The 21,484-nt window shown below is 38.5% G+C and overlaps 1 protein-coding gene across 1 annotated transcript in view; it reads left to right on the top strand.

Moving 5' to 3' along the window:
* BNC2 (basonuclin 2) overlaps positions 1-21,484 on the top strand; it is a 236,733-nt gene that overhangs the window by 203,880 nt on the left and 11,369 nt on the right. The window contains exon 5 of the mRNA XM_009274286.2: positions 8,428-10,394. Within this exon, the coding sequence (XP_009272561.2) occupies positions 8,428-10,394 (1,967 nt within the window). The remainder of the gene's footprint in view (positions 1-8,427; positions 10,395-21,484) is intronic.

The following is a 21,484-nucleotide window of genomic DNA, read 5'->3' as shown; positions in this document are numbered from 1 at the left end:
TTGTGTTGTAAAGTTAATTTATAGCTGGAATTATTTCAGTGGTTTGCCATGTTTGTGTCTCTGTTTACATCCTATCCTGAAAAGTCCCCGTGGCACCTCATACAGTGTAAAAATTTTGCCTTAATACACCATGTGCTTGGTGGTTTGATTGCCTCTAGGAGCCATGTCTGCCTAAGGGCAAACACTCTGTTACTTGCCTCAAGTTAGTGGCAAAGCTTCTTCAGAGACATTTCAATGAATTTTCCACTCTCACAGGTTGTAGAGAAGCAAAGGTATCAAAATATTCCTCTATACTTGAGGTCCAAGGTTGTGGATTTCAAAGCTGATTAAGGAATTTGAATACCCAATATTGAGAAAATCTTGATATTCTACTATGTAATGAATGTGAGAAAAAATGCCTCACCTTTAGTGTGCATTAAAAATGTTTTTGTGAGCAGATACCATAAAGCATCTGGTCATCTCACATTAACTCCTCATTTAGGAAAGTCTTCAGAAATCTTTTGAAAGTCTCAACCAGAACTGATGGTGAAGGGAATAAATGTTTGTATTTGAAAATTTGTGCAGTTCCTGGGGGGAGAGGGGCAAAACACTTTGGAAGTGGCACTGGTATTTCAAAATAAATGTCAAATAATGAGATAATGACAACTGCTGAAAGATGACTTTGGATCTTCTTAAAGCTACCAAATCAATGTGTATCCATGCTAACTGGAGTTCTGCCATTATCAATTAGTGACAGGTTTTGCCCTTTAATAGTTGTCACCAACATGACAGTTGTAGATCAAAGTAAATTTTGTTGACATCATAGGGGTTATACCACTGTAAAACTAGTAAATGCAAGAAGAGTATCAGGCTCTCGGTATGCTTAGATTCTTTTCCTTCAAGTGTGGACAGAGGTGTACAGTGAAAAAAACTTGTCAGGCACCCAGTTGTAAAGAGGCTTGATGTAGTTGCTGTGATTAAATGAAGCTCGAACTGCTGTGATTAGATATGTTGTAACCCCACAGTGATCTATCATAGTTTTAAAAATAAAAATGCTGTATGCAGTGTTATTCAGAAAAAAAAAAAGTCATCGTCTTGTGAATTATACATTCTTATCTGGTCCATAATCAAGAGCATTCCATAACAAAGTGAATATTTTATCAAAAGTCAAACAATATGTTTTAAAAATCAGAAGAAGCATTTAAAACTAGTGCCCTTGCATCCTAATAGTTTTACTGGAGTTGCAGAGGTGAATACACATTCATGAAGAGCAGGAAAGAGTTTAAATTAAAGTTTCTTTTCTGAAAGCAGTAAGAGACTCTCCCCCCTACCCCCATTTCACATGGATGCTTAATAGTTGGCATTTGACGGAGTGTCATCATCTTTCAGGGCAATGCTTTCAAATGTATTTTAAGGTTGGTGAACCTGAAAAATGAAAATGCATTCTGCAATTGGGGTGCCCTATGAGGAAGTTCAGTCCCTGAAAGGAGTCGTGTTGGGGATCCAGTATTTTCATACCACTCCCTGCAAATGAATTCAGAACCAGCGCTCCAGCAGGTTGCTTGTGCAGGGGTCTGTGCTGCTGGCATATGTCTTTGGGATGAGATATAAAACAGAGGACCTGCATACTTTTGGTCAGTAAAGACCCTGTAGGCCATTTAGCGAGAGCGTGGGTGGTTAACGGCGGTGTCCTGGCTAGGTTTCAGCTGCGGTTATTGCATTCCACCTCCTTACGTTCCATCTGCAGTTTCAGCAGGACATGGTGTTCCTCACTTTCACTCTGAAACCATTGAGCAGTGCTCCTGTGCGTCGTTACACGGCCGCTGTGCTCCACCATGGTGGTACGCCCCCGATATATGTTCAAACAGATTTGGCTCCACATCATGTTTCAGGGCTAAGTTATGCCAAAATTACTTTCCAACATGGTCAGTGGAATTACTCTGGATTTAAAGTGCAATTACTCTGCATCTAAAGTGCAGCCAGATTTGACACAGTGTCTACAATATCAGTTAGTAAAGTTTGCAAAGGTCTTTGGGGGTCCTTTTGGTCAAAACGCAAAGCTTTTTGCTGCTGAATGTGTAAGGAGACCTGGAGTCTAAGGAGCAACCAGAGCAAGTACCGTTACAAACCTGGCAGCAAAAATAAATATAAGCATGTATATAAGTAAATAAAATCTTCATGTTATTCTTCATTTGAATACCTACTGCCAGTGTCATTCTCGGTGATACTTTGGGGAAAGACAGCTGCCTTCTCTTCCCCTGCTGTAACACGCTGGTATCGTCATGCATACCCTGTGTCTTTGGGGCAAAGAAAAAAAGTCCAACAGGTAAGAGAAAGGGGGTGTCAGAAGGGAAGAAGATCTATCACTTTTGATTTTTCTAGCAGAGTGGAGGCTGCAGTGAAGGCAAAAGATAAAGATTTCCATTATTGACTGAGAACTCGGTAGTGCTGCACTGTGTTTGTTCCTGCTGCAGCGGTATAACTCAAGGAAAGGACTGCTGACACTTAAACATGAGTTCATATGGTTTCAGTTGGTGAAGGGGGGGCTGGTGGGAGGTGAATGAGAAGTGACAGATGAGGGGAAAAAATTTTAACCATGGTGCTTTGCAGGCTGGGTGTGTTAAATCTCATATCAGTTGCACATGTATAATCATGGTGAGCAAGTATGCACACCTTTTCTTCATGTTTACAGGAGCAAAGGTAAGTTAGGTTCAGCATGGTAAACACACCTATCAGGAAAATGAGTATGTGATTGTATGTGTGAGTGTACATTTTTATGGAAAACTAGATGTAGGGCTTACTTCTATCCTACTGAGGTCAGTGGGAGTTAGCCAAAATGAACAAGAGGTGTTGCACATTGCCCCATCTGTACTAATGTGATTTGGTGCGCTGCTGCACACTTTTGGTGACTTTTACCCCAGGAGTAGTAGGACTACCCATAGTGTAACAGCTTGAAATTTAAGTGGGAAGCAAAGAGATGCTCCTGGGAAATTCAGCCAAACAAAAACAACAAACCCTAAATCATGGAAATTATGTAGGCTTTTCTTTATTAGAACAAATGTTGACTGTACTAATGTGATTTGGTGCGCTGCTGCACACTTTTGGTGACTTTTACCCCAGGAGTAGTAGGACTACCCATAGTGTAACAGCTTGAAATTTAAGTGGGAAGCAAAGAGATGCTCCTGGGAAATTCAGCCAAACAAAAACAACAAACCCTAAATCATGGAAATTATGTAGGCTTTTCTTTATTAGAAACAAATGTTGATTTTTTTTTTTCTGTCTACACCCTAATTAAAACCATCCTCTGCAATTATAGTATGACCAAATGAATATCTTTCAGTCTGCTTTTCAACTGTTACAGCTGCACTCAAAATGTTTGAGATCAGCTAGAAAATATATACCTCTTTAAGAAGGGCTTATAGAAGAAAGATTTGTGATACTAGGCTTGCTTAATTTTTTAATCAAACATGTATCTAAGTAATATTTTGTAACATGGATACTTAGCTGATATGCATCAAAAGTGACGGTTTATGGTGCATATGCAAACTTGCTAAAATATGAAGGCTAGCATTTTCTTTTTCTATATTACTTTGAGTGATTCTCAGAAGTTATCACAACAGTGCCCGAAAATAATCCTTGAGTGCTTCCTAGAACATAAGGCTTGTTTAAGAAGCAATTTTAACTTTTTTTAACCTTTCTATTAATCTCAACTCTTGTATAATCATCTCTCACTATGTATTCAGCCAGGTGTATATATACATTTTACCTGTGGCATGAAGTTAATTAGTAAGATAAAAATAGAACTGCAAAAAGTCTATGGTGTGTATGTGTATGTATCTACATGTGTCTGTGTGAGTGTTAACATATAAAATTACCTGCAGGTAATGCAGGCACAGGAGTCAATGGAGCTTCTCACACAAAGTGAGAGTTTAAAACAACTGATTTCATAACAAAAGTTCAAGGTTTACAGTGTATGTTTATAGTGTATGTTTGTGTAGACTGTCCTTATTTTCTGAATAGGCAGTTTTTAAATTGGGAGGTTTTAAAGCTGAATTGAAAGCTTGAAATTTGTAAAGCCTAAAGGCCCTCAGGAAATGAAGACTCATCTTCACAATCCTCCCCAATTAAGCTCCTAAAAATTAGACTGATCTTTGTGTCCATCTTCTGTTGTAGCCTATTTTTATCATCCAAGATAATCATTTTGACACCCATCACTTGTTCTATCTGACCCAGAAGCTTAAGACAAGATGCACCCTAACATATCCTGACACATCTCTTCCTAACATACGGTCAGCAAAAATGAGGAGGCAGGTTCAGTGTGATTAACCATGACATTACTTTATAGATCTAATGTAGTATGTGTGTATGTGAATCCGTATCTATACAAATAATAGAGTCAAGTGTGTGTTTAGAGTTAGAAAAAGGCAAGGTTATATGAGGAGGCAGGTTCAGTGTGATTAACCATGACATTACTTTATAGATCTAATGTAGTATGTGTGTATGTGAATCCGTATCTATACAAATAATAGAGTCAAGTGTGTGTTTAGAGTTAGAAAAAGATGCAAGGTTATGTTGTGAGTCCTTGGAGGTTAATTTAATATGATTTAGAGATTTTAAAATTTTCTGCATCTGAAATTGTGAGAGAGCTACCCACACATATAAAATAAAATAAAAATAAAAACAAGGCTGTATGGGCAGAGAAGGAAGAGCATCACTGTATGCTGTACGGGTTGGGCTTACTTGTCTACTTCCTGGCTTAGAGCTTAGGCGTGCAGTGGTATCTCTATACTCACTGACTTCCTTGTACGCATTGTCACAGGAGGCTTGGCTTAATCAGTTGTGAGCTGAAAAAAGTAATATAAATTGGAACCTTTTGTCATGAAATATTTAAATGTGGATATGATTTAATGGCTTTGGGGAGAAAATTTAGCATGAGAGATTGTAAGAAACAAGAAATCGATTACATGTAAGAAAGGACTTGAACCTCTAATCAAGTATTACCATATACAGGGAGATCCCTAGCTAGTTATAGCTTAATTCAAAGGGGATAATGGTTAGATTTTTTGTTAATTTTAAGTTTTATCAAAAAATGACATTCCTATTCACTCTTTATCTAGTTTTGCATAATACATACTTACAATGATTTATGGAAAGCCATCACTATGTAAATATTGAAGCATATGCTACACAGTATCCATAAGTAGTGTGTTTTCTATGAAATACAGGCATCTGTGCAATTTTTCTTTCCTTTTGCTGGGGGGGGGAAAGCCAAACAACTTCTTGCTGAAAATTAACAAGCTTGATATAACTAGTAGGAGTAGGTAAGGATCATTTAAGAGCAGCTTTCTGATTCCCTGCTGATCTACGACAGCAAGGTTAACCCCATGACAATGACACACCTGTGACTGCCAGTTTCTCTGATCAGTAGGACTCAGCAGCTGCTGAAGGTCTGGCCCTCCTCATTGCAAATCCTGAAACTAAATGAAATAAAGAGTGGTGTCATCTCAGTGAGAGGTAGCTCATGTAGCCAACTGCTGGCTTCTCTGAGTTAAGCTTTGGAATAAATCCCCGAAAGCATACTGGGAGTCCCCACATTTAGATGATGTCTGCCTGTTCTGTGCATGTGAAGAGCTGGGTGCATTTCTGCTGGGTGAGGGATTGTGTGGTACCACTTTCCACTTACGTGTGAGAGTCTGTTACAGGATCTGTACCTACTATTCTCATGAGTTATTGTCATGCTGGCTGTATTTAATTTTTATTTACTTAAATATCTGTTTTTGTAAAGCATCCATCTGCTACATAAGCCTGTGAGTGATTTACAAATTAAAGCAAAAACAAAACAAATTACTACCAGTAGTACTTTACAAAGCAGCCTGCAGCTGGCTGCAGACAGGAATCCTAATTCAATACATGTAAGCAGTGTAAATTAGACGATGTTATTTCCATCTTCAAACAATGCAAGTTGCAGTTAGAAGGAACAAATACTTGTGACTTGGGATTAGAAATGTGTGCGTATATGTTGGGTCAGAGGTGACAGCGAAGGCCTGGAGACCAAAATCTGAACTGAGTCTGGTTTTGCATTTCCAGGTAGGAACTACTTAAACGTAGAACCGGTGTGGCTGGCTGGAAGTTGTGGGAGAAGTAGATGTAACAAGCTTTAGGTCACACTCATGGGGAGAGTAGCCAAAGTTAGTTGGATGGGAAAAAAAAATAATCTTAGAGCTTTAAAATATGAACCTGTCCTTTAATTGTTTGTTTGTGGTGTTGGTGGGTTTTTTCTCCGTCCCCTCGCCCCATTTTTGTTTTGTTTTGTTTCACTTTGTTTTGTTGTTGGGTGGGGTTTTTTGATGTTCTGGATGATTTCTATTAGATAACACTGACTGCCTGTAAAATACTGCTCCATAAGAGAGGTAGAACTGGGAGGGCATAGAAATTAGAGATGTCCACATTGCTTAAAGGTGTTCAACGGTGGGGAGATTTCCTGACTAATGCTGCAAACCAGACCAGCATCTGCATCATGGTGTTTCCTTCATCACATGCTGAACATTTTCTGCATAGAGATGGTTTATGGGGCTTTCCATCTGGGTCAGCTGGCTAAGATTTTCTGTAATTAATTGCTATTGAGGGTTTCATAGTCTTGTAAGATTTGATTGTGAACGGTCATGTGTGGAGCCTTTCTAAAGGTTTTACAGTTGCGTCTAAAGTACGGAATCATACATGGCATTGACCTTCGTCATTATCTTTGGATCCAGAGAGGTGACACAGATCAGAACTGAAATAATAAAACCAGCTGTAATCAAATAAATACATGCTCTACTATTTGGGGCAAATTGCATTTTCCAGTATTCTAGAAAATGTGAGAGGAGAGAAGAATTATCCTCTGAAGACTGAAGATAATAATGTAAATAAATAAATAAATAAGACCTGGAAAAAAAAAAGAAAGGTATTTGCAGGCTTCATAATCAAACAAGAGCTAGTGGTTTTTGCAATAGTGTGTAGTCCAAAGTGTTCGGATAAGGTTCTGAAGCTGAGATTCAAGATTTAAAAAGATCAGAGGCAGTATGGTGGAGTACCTTGCAAGGCTTTCAGACTGTTTAATGCATGAGGAAGCACTGGAGTAATTCTGGTTTGATGGCCTGCAACAGTGCTTGTTGGTTATAGTTACCGTGCTGATGTTATGTCCAGCATTCGCCCAAAAGGAAAGATGCCAATAAAGTGATGTATTCATTATATAAGTATTTTAATATGTTTTTATCAATACATGCTGGAATGGATTGCCTGACATTACATTGCAGAATTTTTAAGTCCTACCTTCAGGCAAATCTCATGCTTACTAGCAAAAATGAAAGTGTGAAATGCTTTTTAATGTATATTTAACAACAGATAGTCTAGTGATTACTGATGTGTATTCCCTCTGGATTTTTCCCTTGCTATCAGAAGGCAATGTTAAGAGACAACATTTTTACACATTTATGCTATCTACATCCATCAGATGCTTACTTTTTACATGTTTTTAACTGTCGTTTTTAACAAGGCTGCAAAAAAGTCATCTCTTAAGTCTAAACCATACCAAGATTGCAAGCTTACAATCACTTGTCTGTAATAGACCAGTTATGCTTAAAACCAGTGCCCCAATTTCTACCTTTTGATGCAAGTTTATAATGAATATGTTTTTCAGTATTGCTGTCATGGGGAAAAAAAGAAAAAAGACTAAACCATACCAAGATTGCAAGCTTACAATCACTTGTCTGTAATAGACCAGTTATGCTTAAAACCAGTGCCCCAATTTCTACCTTTTGATGCAAGTTTATAATGAATATGTTTTTCAGTATTGCTGTCATGGGGAAAAAAAAGAAAAAAAAAAAAAAAAAAAGGAGTAAGTTACAAGTATTATGTGCTATTTTTAAGACTTTTTGCCTTGCATCAAAATTTCTGGTGAGATGGCCCATGAGTGACTTCAGTCTTATGTCTACTTATATTTAAGAAGCAAATCTATCAAATGCATTTATTTATCTCTTTCTTATAGTGTCACCATTTAATAGTGATTAAGGTACAATTTTCTGTATTTTACAATGGGAGCACACAGCAACAGTTCATGTTTTACGCTAGTGTATGCTAAACAATAGCATTGTACATAGATCACTGCTGTTAAAATAAAAGTATTGAAAGCATTTTAGATCACAGAGCCCCGTGGTCTACATTTTGTTTGCTCAGACATTATTAAACTCAATCTGTTTCTCTGACTATGACTCTAATTACTGCATTTGCATGTCCGTAAAGTTTGCATTTTTTGGTCGAGTTCTATTAACGCTGTTTGCATGTTGATTTTTGAGCTTAGTGTTTCATGTTCAGGCAGCAGAGCACCTTCTATTGAATTCAATAATTATGCAGAATCAATAAGTTTTTTCTTTGTGTTTGTCTTTGTTGTTTCTTTGATATGGCCTCTAGGATGCTGCAGGCAAGGTGCTGGACCGCTGGGCCATCATGTCCAGGGAAGAAGAGATCATTACCCTTCAGCAGTTCCTGAGATTTGGAGAAACCAAATCCATCGTGGAGCTGATGGCAATTCAAGAAAAAGAAGGGCAGGCTGTGGCTGTGCCATCTTCAAAGACAGATTCAGATATAAGGACTTTTATTGAAAGCAATAATCGCACCAGGAGCCCAAGTCTCCTTGCTCACCTGGAGAACAGCAACCCTTCCAGCATTCATCATTTTGAAAACATCCCAAATAGCCTTGCATTCCTGCTTCCATTCCAGTACATAAATCCAGTCTCTGCTCCACTGCTGGGGCTGCCTCCAAACGGCCTCCTGCTGGAACAGCCGGCAATGAGGCTCCGTGAACCAAGCCTTACGACCCAAAATGAATATAACGAGAGCAGTGAATCTGAAGTTTCCCCTACGCCTTTCAAGAATGAGCAAACATCCAGCAGGAATGCTTTGACCAGCATCACAAATGTTGAGCCCAAAACTGAGCCAGCCTGTGTCTCTCCTGTTCAGACACCCACGCCTGTCAATGATTTATCAAAAACAGAACACACTAAAAGCTCATTCCGCATTCACAGAATGAGGAGAATGGGCTCGGCCTCCAGGAAAGGAAGAGTGTTTTGCAATGCATGTGGCAAAACTTTCTACGACAAAGGTACTCTTAAAATCCACTACAACGCTGTTCACCTGAAAATCAAGCACCGGTGCACTATTGAGGGCTGCAACATGGTCTTCAGCTCTCTCAGAAGCCGCAATCGCCACAGTGCTAACCCCAATCCTCGCCTCCACATGCCTATGCTAAGGAACAACCGCGACAAAGATCTAATTCGTGCTACATCAGGTGCTGCCACTCCGGTCATAGCAAGTACAAAATCCAACCTAACTTTAACAAGCCCTGGGCGTCCACCAATGGGGTTTACCACTCCCCCTCTAGATCCTGTACTACAGAACCCTCTTCCCAGTCAGCTGGTGTTCCCGGCTTTAAAGACTGTCCAACCTGTTCCTCCTTTTTACAGAAATTTACTTACTCCTGGAGAGATGGTGAGTCCTCCAACCTCACTCCCTACCAGTCCAATAATACCAGCAGTGAGTGGCATGGAGCAGCATCCCCCCCCTCCTTCAGAGTCATCAGTACCTTCAGTACTGATGCCCACCCCAGAGCCTAATGCTGACCTTGCCCCCAAGAAGAAGCCAAGGAAGTCAAGCATGCCAGTTAAAATTGAAAAGGAAGTTATCGATACTGCCGATGAGTTTGATGATGAAGATGAAGAGGTGAATGACAGCAGCACGATGGTGAATGACATTGGTCATGACAATCACTGCCATTCTCAGGAGGAAATGAGCCCAGGCCTGTCTGTGAAAGACTTTTCCAAAAGTGACAGAAGCAGATGCATTTCCAGACCAGACATAAGAAGGGCAGACAGCATGACATCAGAAGACCAGGAGCATGAGAGAGACTATGAAAATGAGTCGGAGTCGTCAGAGCCCAAATTGTGTGAGGAATCCATGGAAGGCGATGATCGCCTCCATGAACCTGGTGAAAAATCTATGATGCACAGTGACAGACCAGATGAAAACCACAATGACTCTTCCAACCAGGATGTCATTAAGGTGAAGGAAGAGTATACAGACCCTACATATGATATGTTCTACATGAGTCAATATGGACTGTACAATGGAGGCAGTGCCAGTATGGCTGCCCTTCATGAAAGTTTTGCTTCTACATTCAACTACAGCAGCCCTCAGAAGTTCTCCCCAGAAGGTGAAATGTGCTCCAGCCCAGACCCCAAGATCTGCTATGTGTGCAAGAAAAGTTTCAAGAGTTCCTACAGTGTGAAGCTTCACTACAGAAATGTTCATTTAAAAGAGATGCATGTCTGCACAGTGGCTGGCTGTAATGCTGCGTTCCCATCACGGAGAAGCAGAGACAGGTCAGTAAATATTAATTGATTTTCTACATTATTAAATGTGTTGAATTATGTAAGAATAGGCAGTTTAGGATATATGAAGAAATAGAGAGATACACAGTAATGACAAGTGACAATCGTGTTCCCATGACATTGAGAGAGTTTTATCACTTTAAGAATTTCATTGTTTCTTGGCATTCAGAATAGTATATATTGTGCCATCCTCTTAAGTGACTGGCTAGACCATAAATGTAATTATTCTTTCTGTGTGCCTGTGAACACGTGTATTGCACTTCTGTTTATAAGCTGCAGCTTTTATTACATTTATTTTCTTTTCCCTGCAACTTTTAAACCAAGAACAGCTTCTATTAAATATATAGTAAATTATAAACAATACCAATATCTCCATGCATGCATATCAAACCATAGAACTAGGAAGGAGGGGAAGGTGTTGGATGAATGGATGAAGAGCAAGAAAGGAAGGACTGGAATAAAAGAATGATTTCCATCCCCATAGGGTCATATAAAAGCAAACAGGAAGCATTAGAAGACTATTCTTTCTTCTTTTCAATTTTTAAAACTAGCTGTGATGTTGTAGCAAGAACAAGTAAATATTAAGAAAATAGTTATCTCTCTCTTTAGTAGAACTTATACACCTCTCTATCCACTATGGTCATTTAGTCTACTTTATCTTCTTTTCTGCATGTGAGCAACTCCCTTCCCCACTGATGGGAATTATGCACACTCAGAGAGGAGAGGCTAGACCCCTACATATTTTTAAGATCAACCAGGGTATATTCTGCTGGTCCTTCAGATGACATCATGCCCTAGCTATGCTGCATCAATACTGAAACAGTTGGGCTTAAACAGAAGCAGCTGGTCCTTAAATTCTTAGGTTTGGGGTTTTTTTTTAATACACTATTCTTTTTGATTCCTGAGGAAAATGTAATATAAATGGAATTTGTCAAGGTGGTAGGATAACAGAGATATTTCATACTTGTGGATAAAAGCTCTCGCATGTGATGATGATCATATTGTCACATAACAAAATCTCTCTGGTTCATGGAGTGATGGTGAGATTGGGCTGTCTCTTTTTCTTTACTTGTGTTTCATATTTTTTCATTATGTTGTAAAAATTCAGCAGACACAGGAAGGAAATTAAACCTAGCTAAACATTTAACACACAGCTCCTCTTTTTGTTTTTTTTTTTCATTGAAATTGATGTGGTTTGAAACTGAATATATCATGTCATATAAAATGAAAGCAAGTTAGCGTTGAGGATACTGAGGAGCCAAAATTCACTATTTTGATGGAGAGTCCAGTCCCAAATATCTCATGTCTTCTGTTACCATTTATGAAATCCATTAAACAGAAAAATAGGAACACATATAAGAATACAAGTTCAAAACAGATAAGAAGGACAATCTAGAAAGTTTGCGTTTCAGTAGGACAAAACCACTGGACATGAAGCAGGTAAAGCTAAATTAAAACGCCCTTCTTGGGGTATCCTGATAACTTTTATGAGGCAAGCTTGACAAGAGAAACATGTGAGTCAATGGCATAATCTATGCTGAGTTTAGATGTATGCAACCCCTTTCAGTTCCTGAAATTGCACAGGTTTTGTTAGTCAAGAATTTGGCTTGGTTGCTCTGTTTCCTCAAGTGAATTATGAAAAGTCAGTCATGTAAGCAAAACAGCTTTGCATTCAGCATGTGAAGTAAGAAGTGGCTAGCTTTAGGATTTGGAACTTCATGCAATGTATTAAATTTCAACAGGAATCCATTGATAGATCATGCTAATAATAAAGTTAGCATAGTAAAGATTTATATGTTCTAAGAAAGAGATGACTGTGATGACATACATAAAATATTTCTGAGACAAGAACATTAAAAAAGGGCACATTTAGAAAATATTTCGTGAACTATGTAGGATACTCCTATTAAGCTTATTGAAAGCAAGCCATAAAATAAAAATCTGATTCAGGAACTTAAAATGCAGGCTGTATATTTAAAGATAAAATCATTATTTACATATAATTTTGAGTTCTGTAAGGCAGAAGATCATCTTTTTATATCATTCCACTAGTAACATTCAGAATATGTTTCAGTTATGTGTTGCACTTGGGACAAAAGACATTTGTAGGCATATTATATCCTTTAATTGCAAAGATTTAAGAGTGATTATACACTTCAGAAAATTCAAAGGTGTAGTACAGTTTGTGTGCCTATTCAAGCTTGATGTTTTTGTAAGTTCATTAGCACTCCTGGTTTGCAACAGTTGTCTGGAAATGCCTTGAAAGAACCAAGTAATACTCTCATGGTTCTTGATAATTCTTTCAGAAACTTGAGTGAGAAAAATCTTCAGAACTCCCCTGGCTACCCATTCTTATCCAGAAGTGCAATGTCTAGGAATGTGTGGAAATGAAAGTATATGTACAGCATATAAAAGAAAGTGGATGAAAGATTTAAGTAAACATTTTAACCATTATTTTCTATTTCTTCCTCAAAAAATTTTAAAATAAAGTTAGGACGTAGAAGTTAAATTAATATGTTCTCTTTCTTTTTTGCAAACTGTTTAATTGCCCTAAAGATTTTTGCATTCAATTTTTTTTTATTTTTTGCTGATACTCCTTTTGTATATACACATTTATTTTAGAGAGAGTCATTATCTAAGTATACAATTTCTAGCTCTTTAGATTATGGAGAGCACCTCAAAGATAACTGGATAACTAAATTAATAGCATTGCAAAGTGAAAACTTCTTCCAGCCACTTAAATAATTTTCACTTAAAAGCTTAGAAGCATTTTGCTATTAATTGCCATACAAGAAATAAGAAATAGCTACCTAAAGCACACAATAATAATTCCTGGATAATATTTGTCATGTATTGGTGTTCCATTTTGGACACATTATAAAAAGTCTGTGTGATTTGCTTGTGTTGTGAGTCACATAATCTTTGATTAGCTAGAGAAGATTAGAATTTCTTTGCTTTGAAAATTAAAATGAAATAATTTTTTCAGTACTATCTTTTTAATGAAATCAGAGTTCTAGCTTTCCCATGGCTTATAGTGTCTTGTGAAGTTATTTTTATTTTTAGTCATTTTATTAATCATATTACTAGTATTGTATTAATAATATTATTAATCATAACTAGTTAGAGGTCTAAAACTCGTAACTGTAGTTACGTTCTAGAAGAAAATACAAGCTTACATGCAGATAAATAACATTGGCTGATCCTTTTTGTTTCGTTTAGAGGCATCTGATATGGCTTAAGACCTTTCCCAATGCAATTCTAGTTAATCAAAGGTTTGACTATATTCCCCCTATCCTGTACATATACAAAACTCTGAATTGTTGACAGTGGGTGTAGCTGTTGTAAAATGGGCTTTGCAAGGGTGGGGTTGTGATACAAACAGTTGGTTACCAGAGGCAGCAGATCAAGTCAGGAGCAAACGCAGTGCTGCTTTGACTGAAGGAGGGTTTTTTATCCATGTCACATAAATTGTGACCCTCCGTTGTGGAATGCATCCTGTAGCAATTCGTGTTGAGGGTTGACTAAATCCAGCTTCACCATTCCTACATCATTTGTGCCAAAGTCAACTCCTGTCTAAATATACTTCTGCCAGAAAGATTGGAATATCTTCTGACATCTTTGACTAAACACTACTATTCCTTGTAAATTAGGGTCAAGATAACCAGAAGATTCAGGAGTCTCACCTCACACGTGTTTTTTCATCACAGGGCAGAGGAAAGCAAAGCAAAGTCCCAGCCCTTACTGTCAATGACCCAGCAATTCTGTTTTCCCTTCTAAAAATTAGACAGTATTTCTTTTGAATAGTCAAGCTCCACTGAGCCTAGATTTTTTTAAAAGGGCCTTTTTTCATCACCTTCTGAGCTACAAGTAACATCACTCATCAAATCAACCTTATATATACCTTTACCTTTGATCTTTTCCCCAAACAGAGAAGTCTTTCTGTCTTTCTTTTCCTGGAAGCAATACACTTGTGAAAACCACTTTTTCTTCCATTCTTCACCAGCCACTCCCTGAATTAGCTGTTCAGCCATTTCTGTTTCTGTATTTACTTCAGATGTCCTTTCTTCCAAAGGCAAGATCTTCAGGCTACATCTTGTTGCAAGGCGTCAATGGAGAGTAAATAGGAAAAGAGACCATATTAAAAATTATGTCAGTGGTCAGAAGCAATGTCATAAGCCTTCTTTTGAACAGAAAGACATCTTTTCCAAATAATTTTTTAGGTGGAAAAGAGGGAGAAGGGAAGAAGATAAGTTCCTGTGAGAACTGTGCACTTGAATGGAAAGAATTGTCCTTATAAAGTGAATTCTCTCTGGACTCAGAGGAGGTCTCTCCTGTGAGTGAGGAGAAAGGGCCTGTGGCCCCAGTGGTTAGATTCCCCTGGGATCTGCTTCCCAGCCTCATCTATGAGTTCTGCCCCAGCAGATACTGATTTTGCCTTACAAAGAGATAGGTGTGGTTGGTCCTTGAAGTCCACTGAGGTACAGCTGCTCAGGGAATGATCCTGAGCTGTGGATGAGACATGCGGATGGGAGGAGGGAATAGTTATTTCCTGTCCAAAGAGGACAGCAATGCCAAAGTTTCATCTAAGAGTCTGTGTTGGAGAGCACACGCAGAGGTGAATGTCTGGAAGGTGAACCTTAGAGCAGTTGGCTTCATTTCTGGCTCCCACCTTTAAGAGCCAAGAATTTTGTGGTCAAAACCACTGATGAAACAGGAGGCAGGTGGACCTTCTGCCTTCAGTAAGTCTTGTTGAGAAGCTGCTGTCAGATCTTAAGGAGAAATACAGCCATCTTCTCTGTTAGCCTTAGTGCATGCTAAATCCCCATTTCACCTCAGTACTGGCACTATTAAAATCTGTGTTTCTTAAGCTAGGACACAGTATTATTAACGATATGTTACCACGTTTTCCTTTCTCTCAGTGTATGCAAAATAAATTAATTCTCAGCATACCTGTTCAGAGGAACAAGGCAAGGACTTTTCACTTTGTCTTTCTGCTACTAAAGTAGGACTATTAATTGCTCAGGTTTGTCTTTAAATTTTCTCACAAAGTGAGCGCCTGTGTGTGTGTGTGTGTGTGTGTTCCACAAGATGGGAAAGGTGATTGAGCCCCATGAATAAATTTAAAAACAAAATAGTATCTGCTCAGGGTGACTTATAAATAAATATGAGGCAACTATTGGTGCCAAGTGTGATCATGCCACTTGATTGCTAGTTAAATCAGTCCAGATTTAAACATGTAAACTCCTTGATTTGTATGGAGCAAGACATCTGTAGGTGGTTTATTAAAACCTGCTGATGTCTCCAGAACTAAATTTGTGCGGATATAGGCCTCTGGGTAGCTGTATTGAAAAAGCAGAGACATACTTTTTGTTTAGTTACCTGACTTCCAGCCCAGTACAGGTGTGCTTGAATAAATTAACATCAGTTACCTATGATGAGCCACTGCATACATTATCAAGGGAGGTGAAGATGTGAGAAAGCTGCTACCTGCCTCCTGTTATCACCTCCTTCACACAACAGCACCCATTTTTTCATCATCCTACTATGCTTGGAATCTTCTACAGATAACTTTTTAGAGAATTATCTTCTATAAATGCACTCAATTCTAGGAACATATCTCCAAGAAAGAAGATATTTCACACCAGTCCATAACTATTACTGTATTTCCCCTAATATAATTAGCTGTCATATACAGCTTGAATTTCCTCCAATAAGAACAAGGAAATCAGGTTTTAAGACATTAGGTGTTTGATGAACCATTTGTCAAGAGACAAAAGGGCTATTTTATACATTTTTAAAAATACAAACATATTTACACCTATACTACTGTTTCTGGACATGATGCGGTTCATGAAGAAACTAGCTGCATATCCAATACAATTGTATGAAGCATTAGGTGTTTCTTGCAGAGTCACTAAGATGTGTGTCATTGCTCATGTTCACATAACTCTTCCTTAGCCAAGAGGACCTGGATCATAAGGAAAGATTTTGTGCCACCCCTAACACAGAGCTAACCTCTTCCTTGAGTAGTCACATTGAACACAGACTGCTGTCATATTGCATACTCACCAATGTGAACAAGAGAAGCAGAATTAAAACTAGGATGCATAGAACTAATTTCTTCATAAGAATTTTTTTTTTTATTTAAAAGAAATAAATTAAAACAAACCCTAAAGAGGCTGCTTATGTGAGTAAAGACTCCAGGATCAGCTCTGGCGTGGAGGGAGGTCTTTTCCAACGACACATATCCATTTGTTTTGGGTTTGAGTTGGAGGTGGTGGTTGTTTTTTAAAATGATCTTCTGCCTTCATTATCTTGTTCTCTTTTGGTACACAAAATGGTATCACTTTGAGAGTATAGTTTCTTGTACAGTGCAAGAAATCTCATTTTTGTGTGTACTTGCATAGTAAGTCAAGGACTTTTCAGTGACCTGAAAAGTTTATTTAAATAAACTGCTACACCAGGATTAAGATAGGTGGTAAGCATAAGTAAGGCATTGAAAATACTAGCCAAAAGCAAAATATGCATTGAGCAATATTTTCACCTGGTATGTGTTGTGACAAATAGTGTAAATGTTTACTTTGTTTTGTCCAAGTTTCCTGCACAGGTTCTGTGTGTTTTATGTTCTGTGAAAGAGATTATTTGGGAAGACAGGACTGGGAACATGAATGCTTATTCATAATATCCTGGTTGTCCCTAGGTTCCTAGGAAATAACTGGAAGAACCAAAAGTCTTCTCCAGAGAGTGGGAGAAAATTCAGTATTTTCCACTTACCTGAGTAAATGTAAAGCTGTTCCCCATATATAGAGATGTCCCATCTTCCCTAGAGTCTTTCAAAAGTGGGGTAAAAAAACCCAGCTACCTATGTTAGTTCCTGCAGAGAAAGGCTCTAGCTGTTCTTTTAAATTTAACAGCAGAGGACTGTAAGATTTCTGTTACAGTGGAGGAAGCTGTGCTTTACAGATACAAGATAGCACCAGGGCACTACTCCCAAAAGCCTGGATGCATGAAAATGGAACAAGACACTGCAATCTGAGAGATGTAGTACTCTCAGGTGGAGGAGTCTGGGGAGAAATAATGAAAGGGGGAGGGAGACACATCTGTGGCAGGAATAGCTGTGTGTTTACTGCCCTTTGGAGTTACAGCTCTCGATGAAGGAGAGAGACGCTAAGTAGGCAGGTAAATGCTGTCATATATACATCCATGATACATTCATTTGTCCACTGTGCTTGTCTGTCTGAAAAGGGTAACTGCCATCTGAAGAGGCAAACTTTACATCAGATCTTAGGGCCTAACCAAAGATTACTTGTAGATGAGGCCATTTTCGTCTCCCCTTAATAATGATGATGCTCCTCCCCCTAGATTTGAGCCATTTCATTTATTAGAACATGAACTGAGTGGCTGTAACTGGGGCATATCCGAATTAAAGTTAAGTTTACCTGAAAGTAAGAAAACTGGTAAGGCAAGTCCTAGAAATGACCTAGAAAAAAAATAACCCAGAAGGGGAAAAAATTACCAGGTGTAGATGACTCCAAATAGCTACAACACTGTTTTGGAGCATAGTGTGCCAGTTCTGTTAATATATCTAGACAGAGGTCGACATTGTCCACAGTTGGCCTCATCCCAAAGATACAGTCATTCCTAGGGTTTGTGAGGTCACGGCTTATTTTTTGAAGTAGAATTATGTAGCGGGCAATCAGTACAGTAAAACAAAGCTCATTTGGGTTCCTATTCCATTGCTTTTTAACAAGATAGGTCTTGGCTAGTGGACCCAAATAGATTGGTTAAGAATTACAGGGAGCCTTTTGCTGTAGCCACCGATGTCTGAGGCACTGGCCTGAAGGCAGGTTTGCAACAAACAGGTGAGACGGGAGCATTTTGCACTGGAATATGTCTTAGTAAAAAGGTGTTACTCAAAAATATTTGGCAATTTATGGGCCTGGGGAAAAGAAAACCCAAACCCCAACCCCTCTAAATCTGGGACACTTTTTCGTGGTTATACAAGTTGCTAGTGGTTAGGAAATATGGCAGGGAGGAATAGCAAATTTGTAAAGTAGAGCCTATAATTGCAGGAGTATACTGTGCAGTTAGAAACAGTTAAGGGGAAAGATAACCAGACTGCTGACTACTTATCTAAGGGCAATTCTGAAGGAAGAGATGCAGAGTTATCAATGAGAGTTAAGTACTCAACAGTGTCAAGGAGACACTAGGTACTGTATAGGCACTGCAAGTGCACTGCAAGCCACCGTGCACAGCTTTTCACTACCCCCTAATCCTGACCGGCAGTACTCACAGTCTTCTGTCCTTTGCCTCTCTTCACAAGAGATGGCCAGCTGTGCCACACATCATGTACCAGTATTCATTATATTATGCTGTAGGTACTACAGTAGAAACCACTCATTCACATCCAGCAGGTACACACAAAACATTCCCAATGGCACTAGAGATATCTCGGATGGTCTGTCAGGACCTGAGGTAACACAGGAATATCTCGGGTGCGGTACCACTTACGGCTTTTCACATGTTGACCTTTTAATGGCAAACACTGGACATTTCCTGACAGAAGTTTTGAGCCCACCACTTCTAAAGAAAATCTAAGGCTTTTAGTAGTGCTTCCTACTTCCCAGCAACATCTTTTAAATGAGCAGTTTGCCTTGTGCTAAGCAAGCTTTTATTTTTTTTTTTTTTAATTAAGAGCTCATTTCGCATTTAAGCTTGCCCTAAAAAGCATTACTTAAAAAGATCTGTCTAAGAAATAATTTAACATTTTTGCCATAAGGCACCTGCAAGCTTCATATAAATGGACCTGGAAGAGAAATGAAAAGAGTTTTAGATTTGCCAAAAATGTACACTGTCATAAAAAAGAAAGGATTGCAGGACTTTGTTGGCATTGTGTATAAATGTGAAGTGGTTCTTTTTGTATGGGGGAGAGCGGGGGGAGAGAAAGAAAGGATGGAATTGTAATAAGAAGATATTTTTTGCTGTCACTTTGTTTTTGCCTTTTTTTTGAAGAGAAAGGGAAAAAAAAAGCCCTAAGCTGTATGTCCGTGTCAAACTATATGAGTCTGAAACATAAGCTGTAAATTGTAAGATTTATAAGTTGTTATTTCCAATGTTACTGATTTTTATTCTAGTGCTTTACAAACTTTATTGCTTATTTTATTAACTAGGGAAAAGTGTTGCCCGCTTCCAGTTCAATACATTTTTTTCCTTTCTCTCCCTCTTCCTCCCTCTCTCTCCTTCTCTCTCTCCTTTTCTTTGTTACGCCAAAATAAAAAAGCAATTACACTTCAGCCACTTACAACTGAAAATACAAATGGGACATACTTAATTTTGCTGCCCATAAATCTTACATTGTACTTTTGTATTTAACGCACAAAATGTGGAAATAAAAATAGCCCAAACATGTATATCTGTGTGTGTGTGTCTGTGGATGTGTGCACTGAAAGAAAGACCTATATATAGCTGCGTTGGTAGATAAAGATCTAAAAATACAATGGATAGAAAGAGAACTTGGATTCCCACTCAGAAAAGGTAAATGGGCCCTTGTTTCAAGAAGAAGATGCACGCAGATGATATACTATGCAAGACTGAGAATCAAGATTTCATGAGGGGAGCAGGCAGTCCCTCATAGGAAGGATAACAGATCCTGCGCTGGACGTCTCCCAGGTCTGATAGCCAGATAGGGGAGCAGCACTAATTCTGCAGCCTTTTTAGTCTGTTCTGTCACAGAAGGGGCACTGCTGGGTCAGTCAGCTCACTAGTAATTGTGTTTTACAGACTTCTAAAGCAATTGGCTCAGTCAGTCCCAATTCAATAAAAGTGGAGAGCGAGAGTGAGAGCACTTTTGTTCTATTTTTTACTTGAAATTATTTCATTCAGCAGTCTGTCTTTTTTATTACCAGGATTTGACATTAGCACTCCAAGCTATATTAGCATCCATTTCAGCAGTTCAGTAATGGTATTAAAAAAACACTTAACTTCAACGGTGAATGGTTGTATGACAGTACCATAAAAATCCACATTAAAAAAAAACTTATGTATTTGTCCCTGCAAATTATTTTTCACTTGTTTAACCACTTCAAAACTACACTCTCTTGACTGGTGTTTGCAAGAGCTCTAGCAGCAGGGAAGGCTTGTAAAGGAGCTGAGAAGCAACTGCAGCAACAATGGCATAAAGGGAAAAATGAAGACATTTAAAGAAGAAGAAAAATGTAATAGGAACACGCAAGCACACATACATGCACAAGAAAGACCTCTCATTTTGGGTGGGTGCCTGTCATTCATCAACTGAAGTGAGATTTTAAACTCAAATGACTCAAGGTAAAATCTTTGGCATCTTCCACATTCCTGGGATTTAATTTTGAACCCAGCACTCTCCAAGCTTGGGACGGCAGCCTAACTATCTTGGCACTGCAGCACACTCATAAATGACTGCATTAGGTTCTAAATTTTGATTAAACATTCTGTAATTAATCAATGGTAGACATGAAGCAGTTGGCAAGGTCCAGAGCTGCAAAATGTTTAAGACATAAAACATTACAAAGTAATTAGAATGTGCTCCTTCAAGAGAAGGATTGCCTTCAATAAAGAGGTAAATGATAGCATCATGTTTATTGTGGACGTAGGCAGCCAGTGCAATATGATAAACTGCAGGAGATACACATATCAGTAATCATCCACATTATTAGTGTCATTAATCATAATTCTAAAAATATGACAGCAGCAGCCAACTTTTTGACCAATTTTGCCTCTGCCTGTTGGCCGTTATAACTTCACTAATAGACTGCAGAGCTCCTGTGTGTGGCAGTTTGCATTGAGAATGGAAGGTTAATTATATTTGAGCTGCTGATTCCTTCTCTCCTCGGAAAAGACTGAGCACTTTGACAATCCCAGGAGCTCACTGATGTTAAACCAGTAAAAGTACTTTATTGAAATTTTCTTTGTTGGTCAGGAATGAGTAGATGTTTCAAATGAGATATAAGCGCCAGGCTGGGACGGCCGCTAATGTTTCTTCCAAAATAATCCTTGGACAGCAAGCTGAACTCATACTTCCCTTTGATATCTTTGCACAGTCTCTT

The sequence above is a fragment of the Aptenodytes forsteri genome, unplaced genomic scaffold, assembly GCF_000699145.1.
Source record: "Aptenodytes forsteri isolate BGI_AS27 unplaced genomic scaffold, ASM69914v1 Scaffold46, whole genome shotgun sequence".
NCBI lineage: Eukaryota > Metazoa > Chordata > Aves > Sphenisciformes > Spheniscidae > Aptenodytes > Aptenodytes forsteri.
Note: the sequence above shows the minus strand (reverse complement) of the source record. Positions and strands in the feature narration are given on the sequence as shown.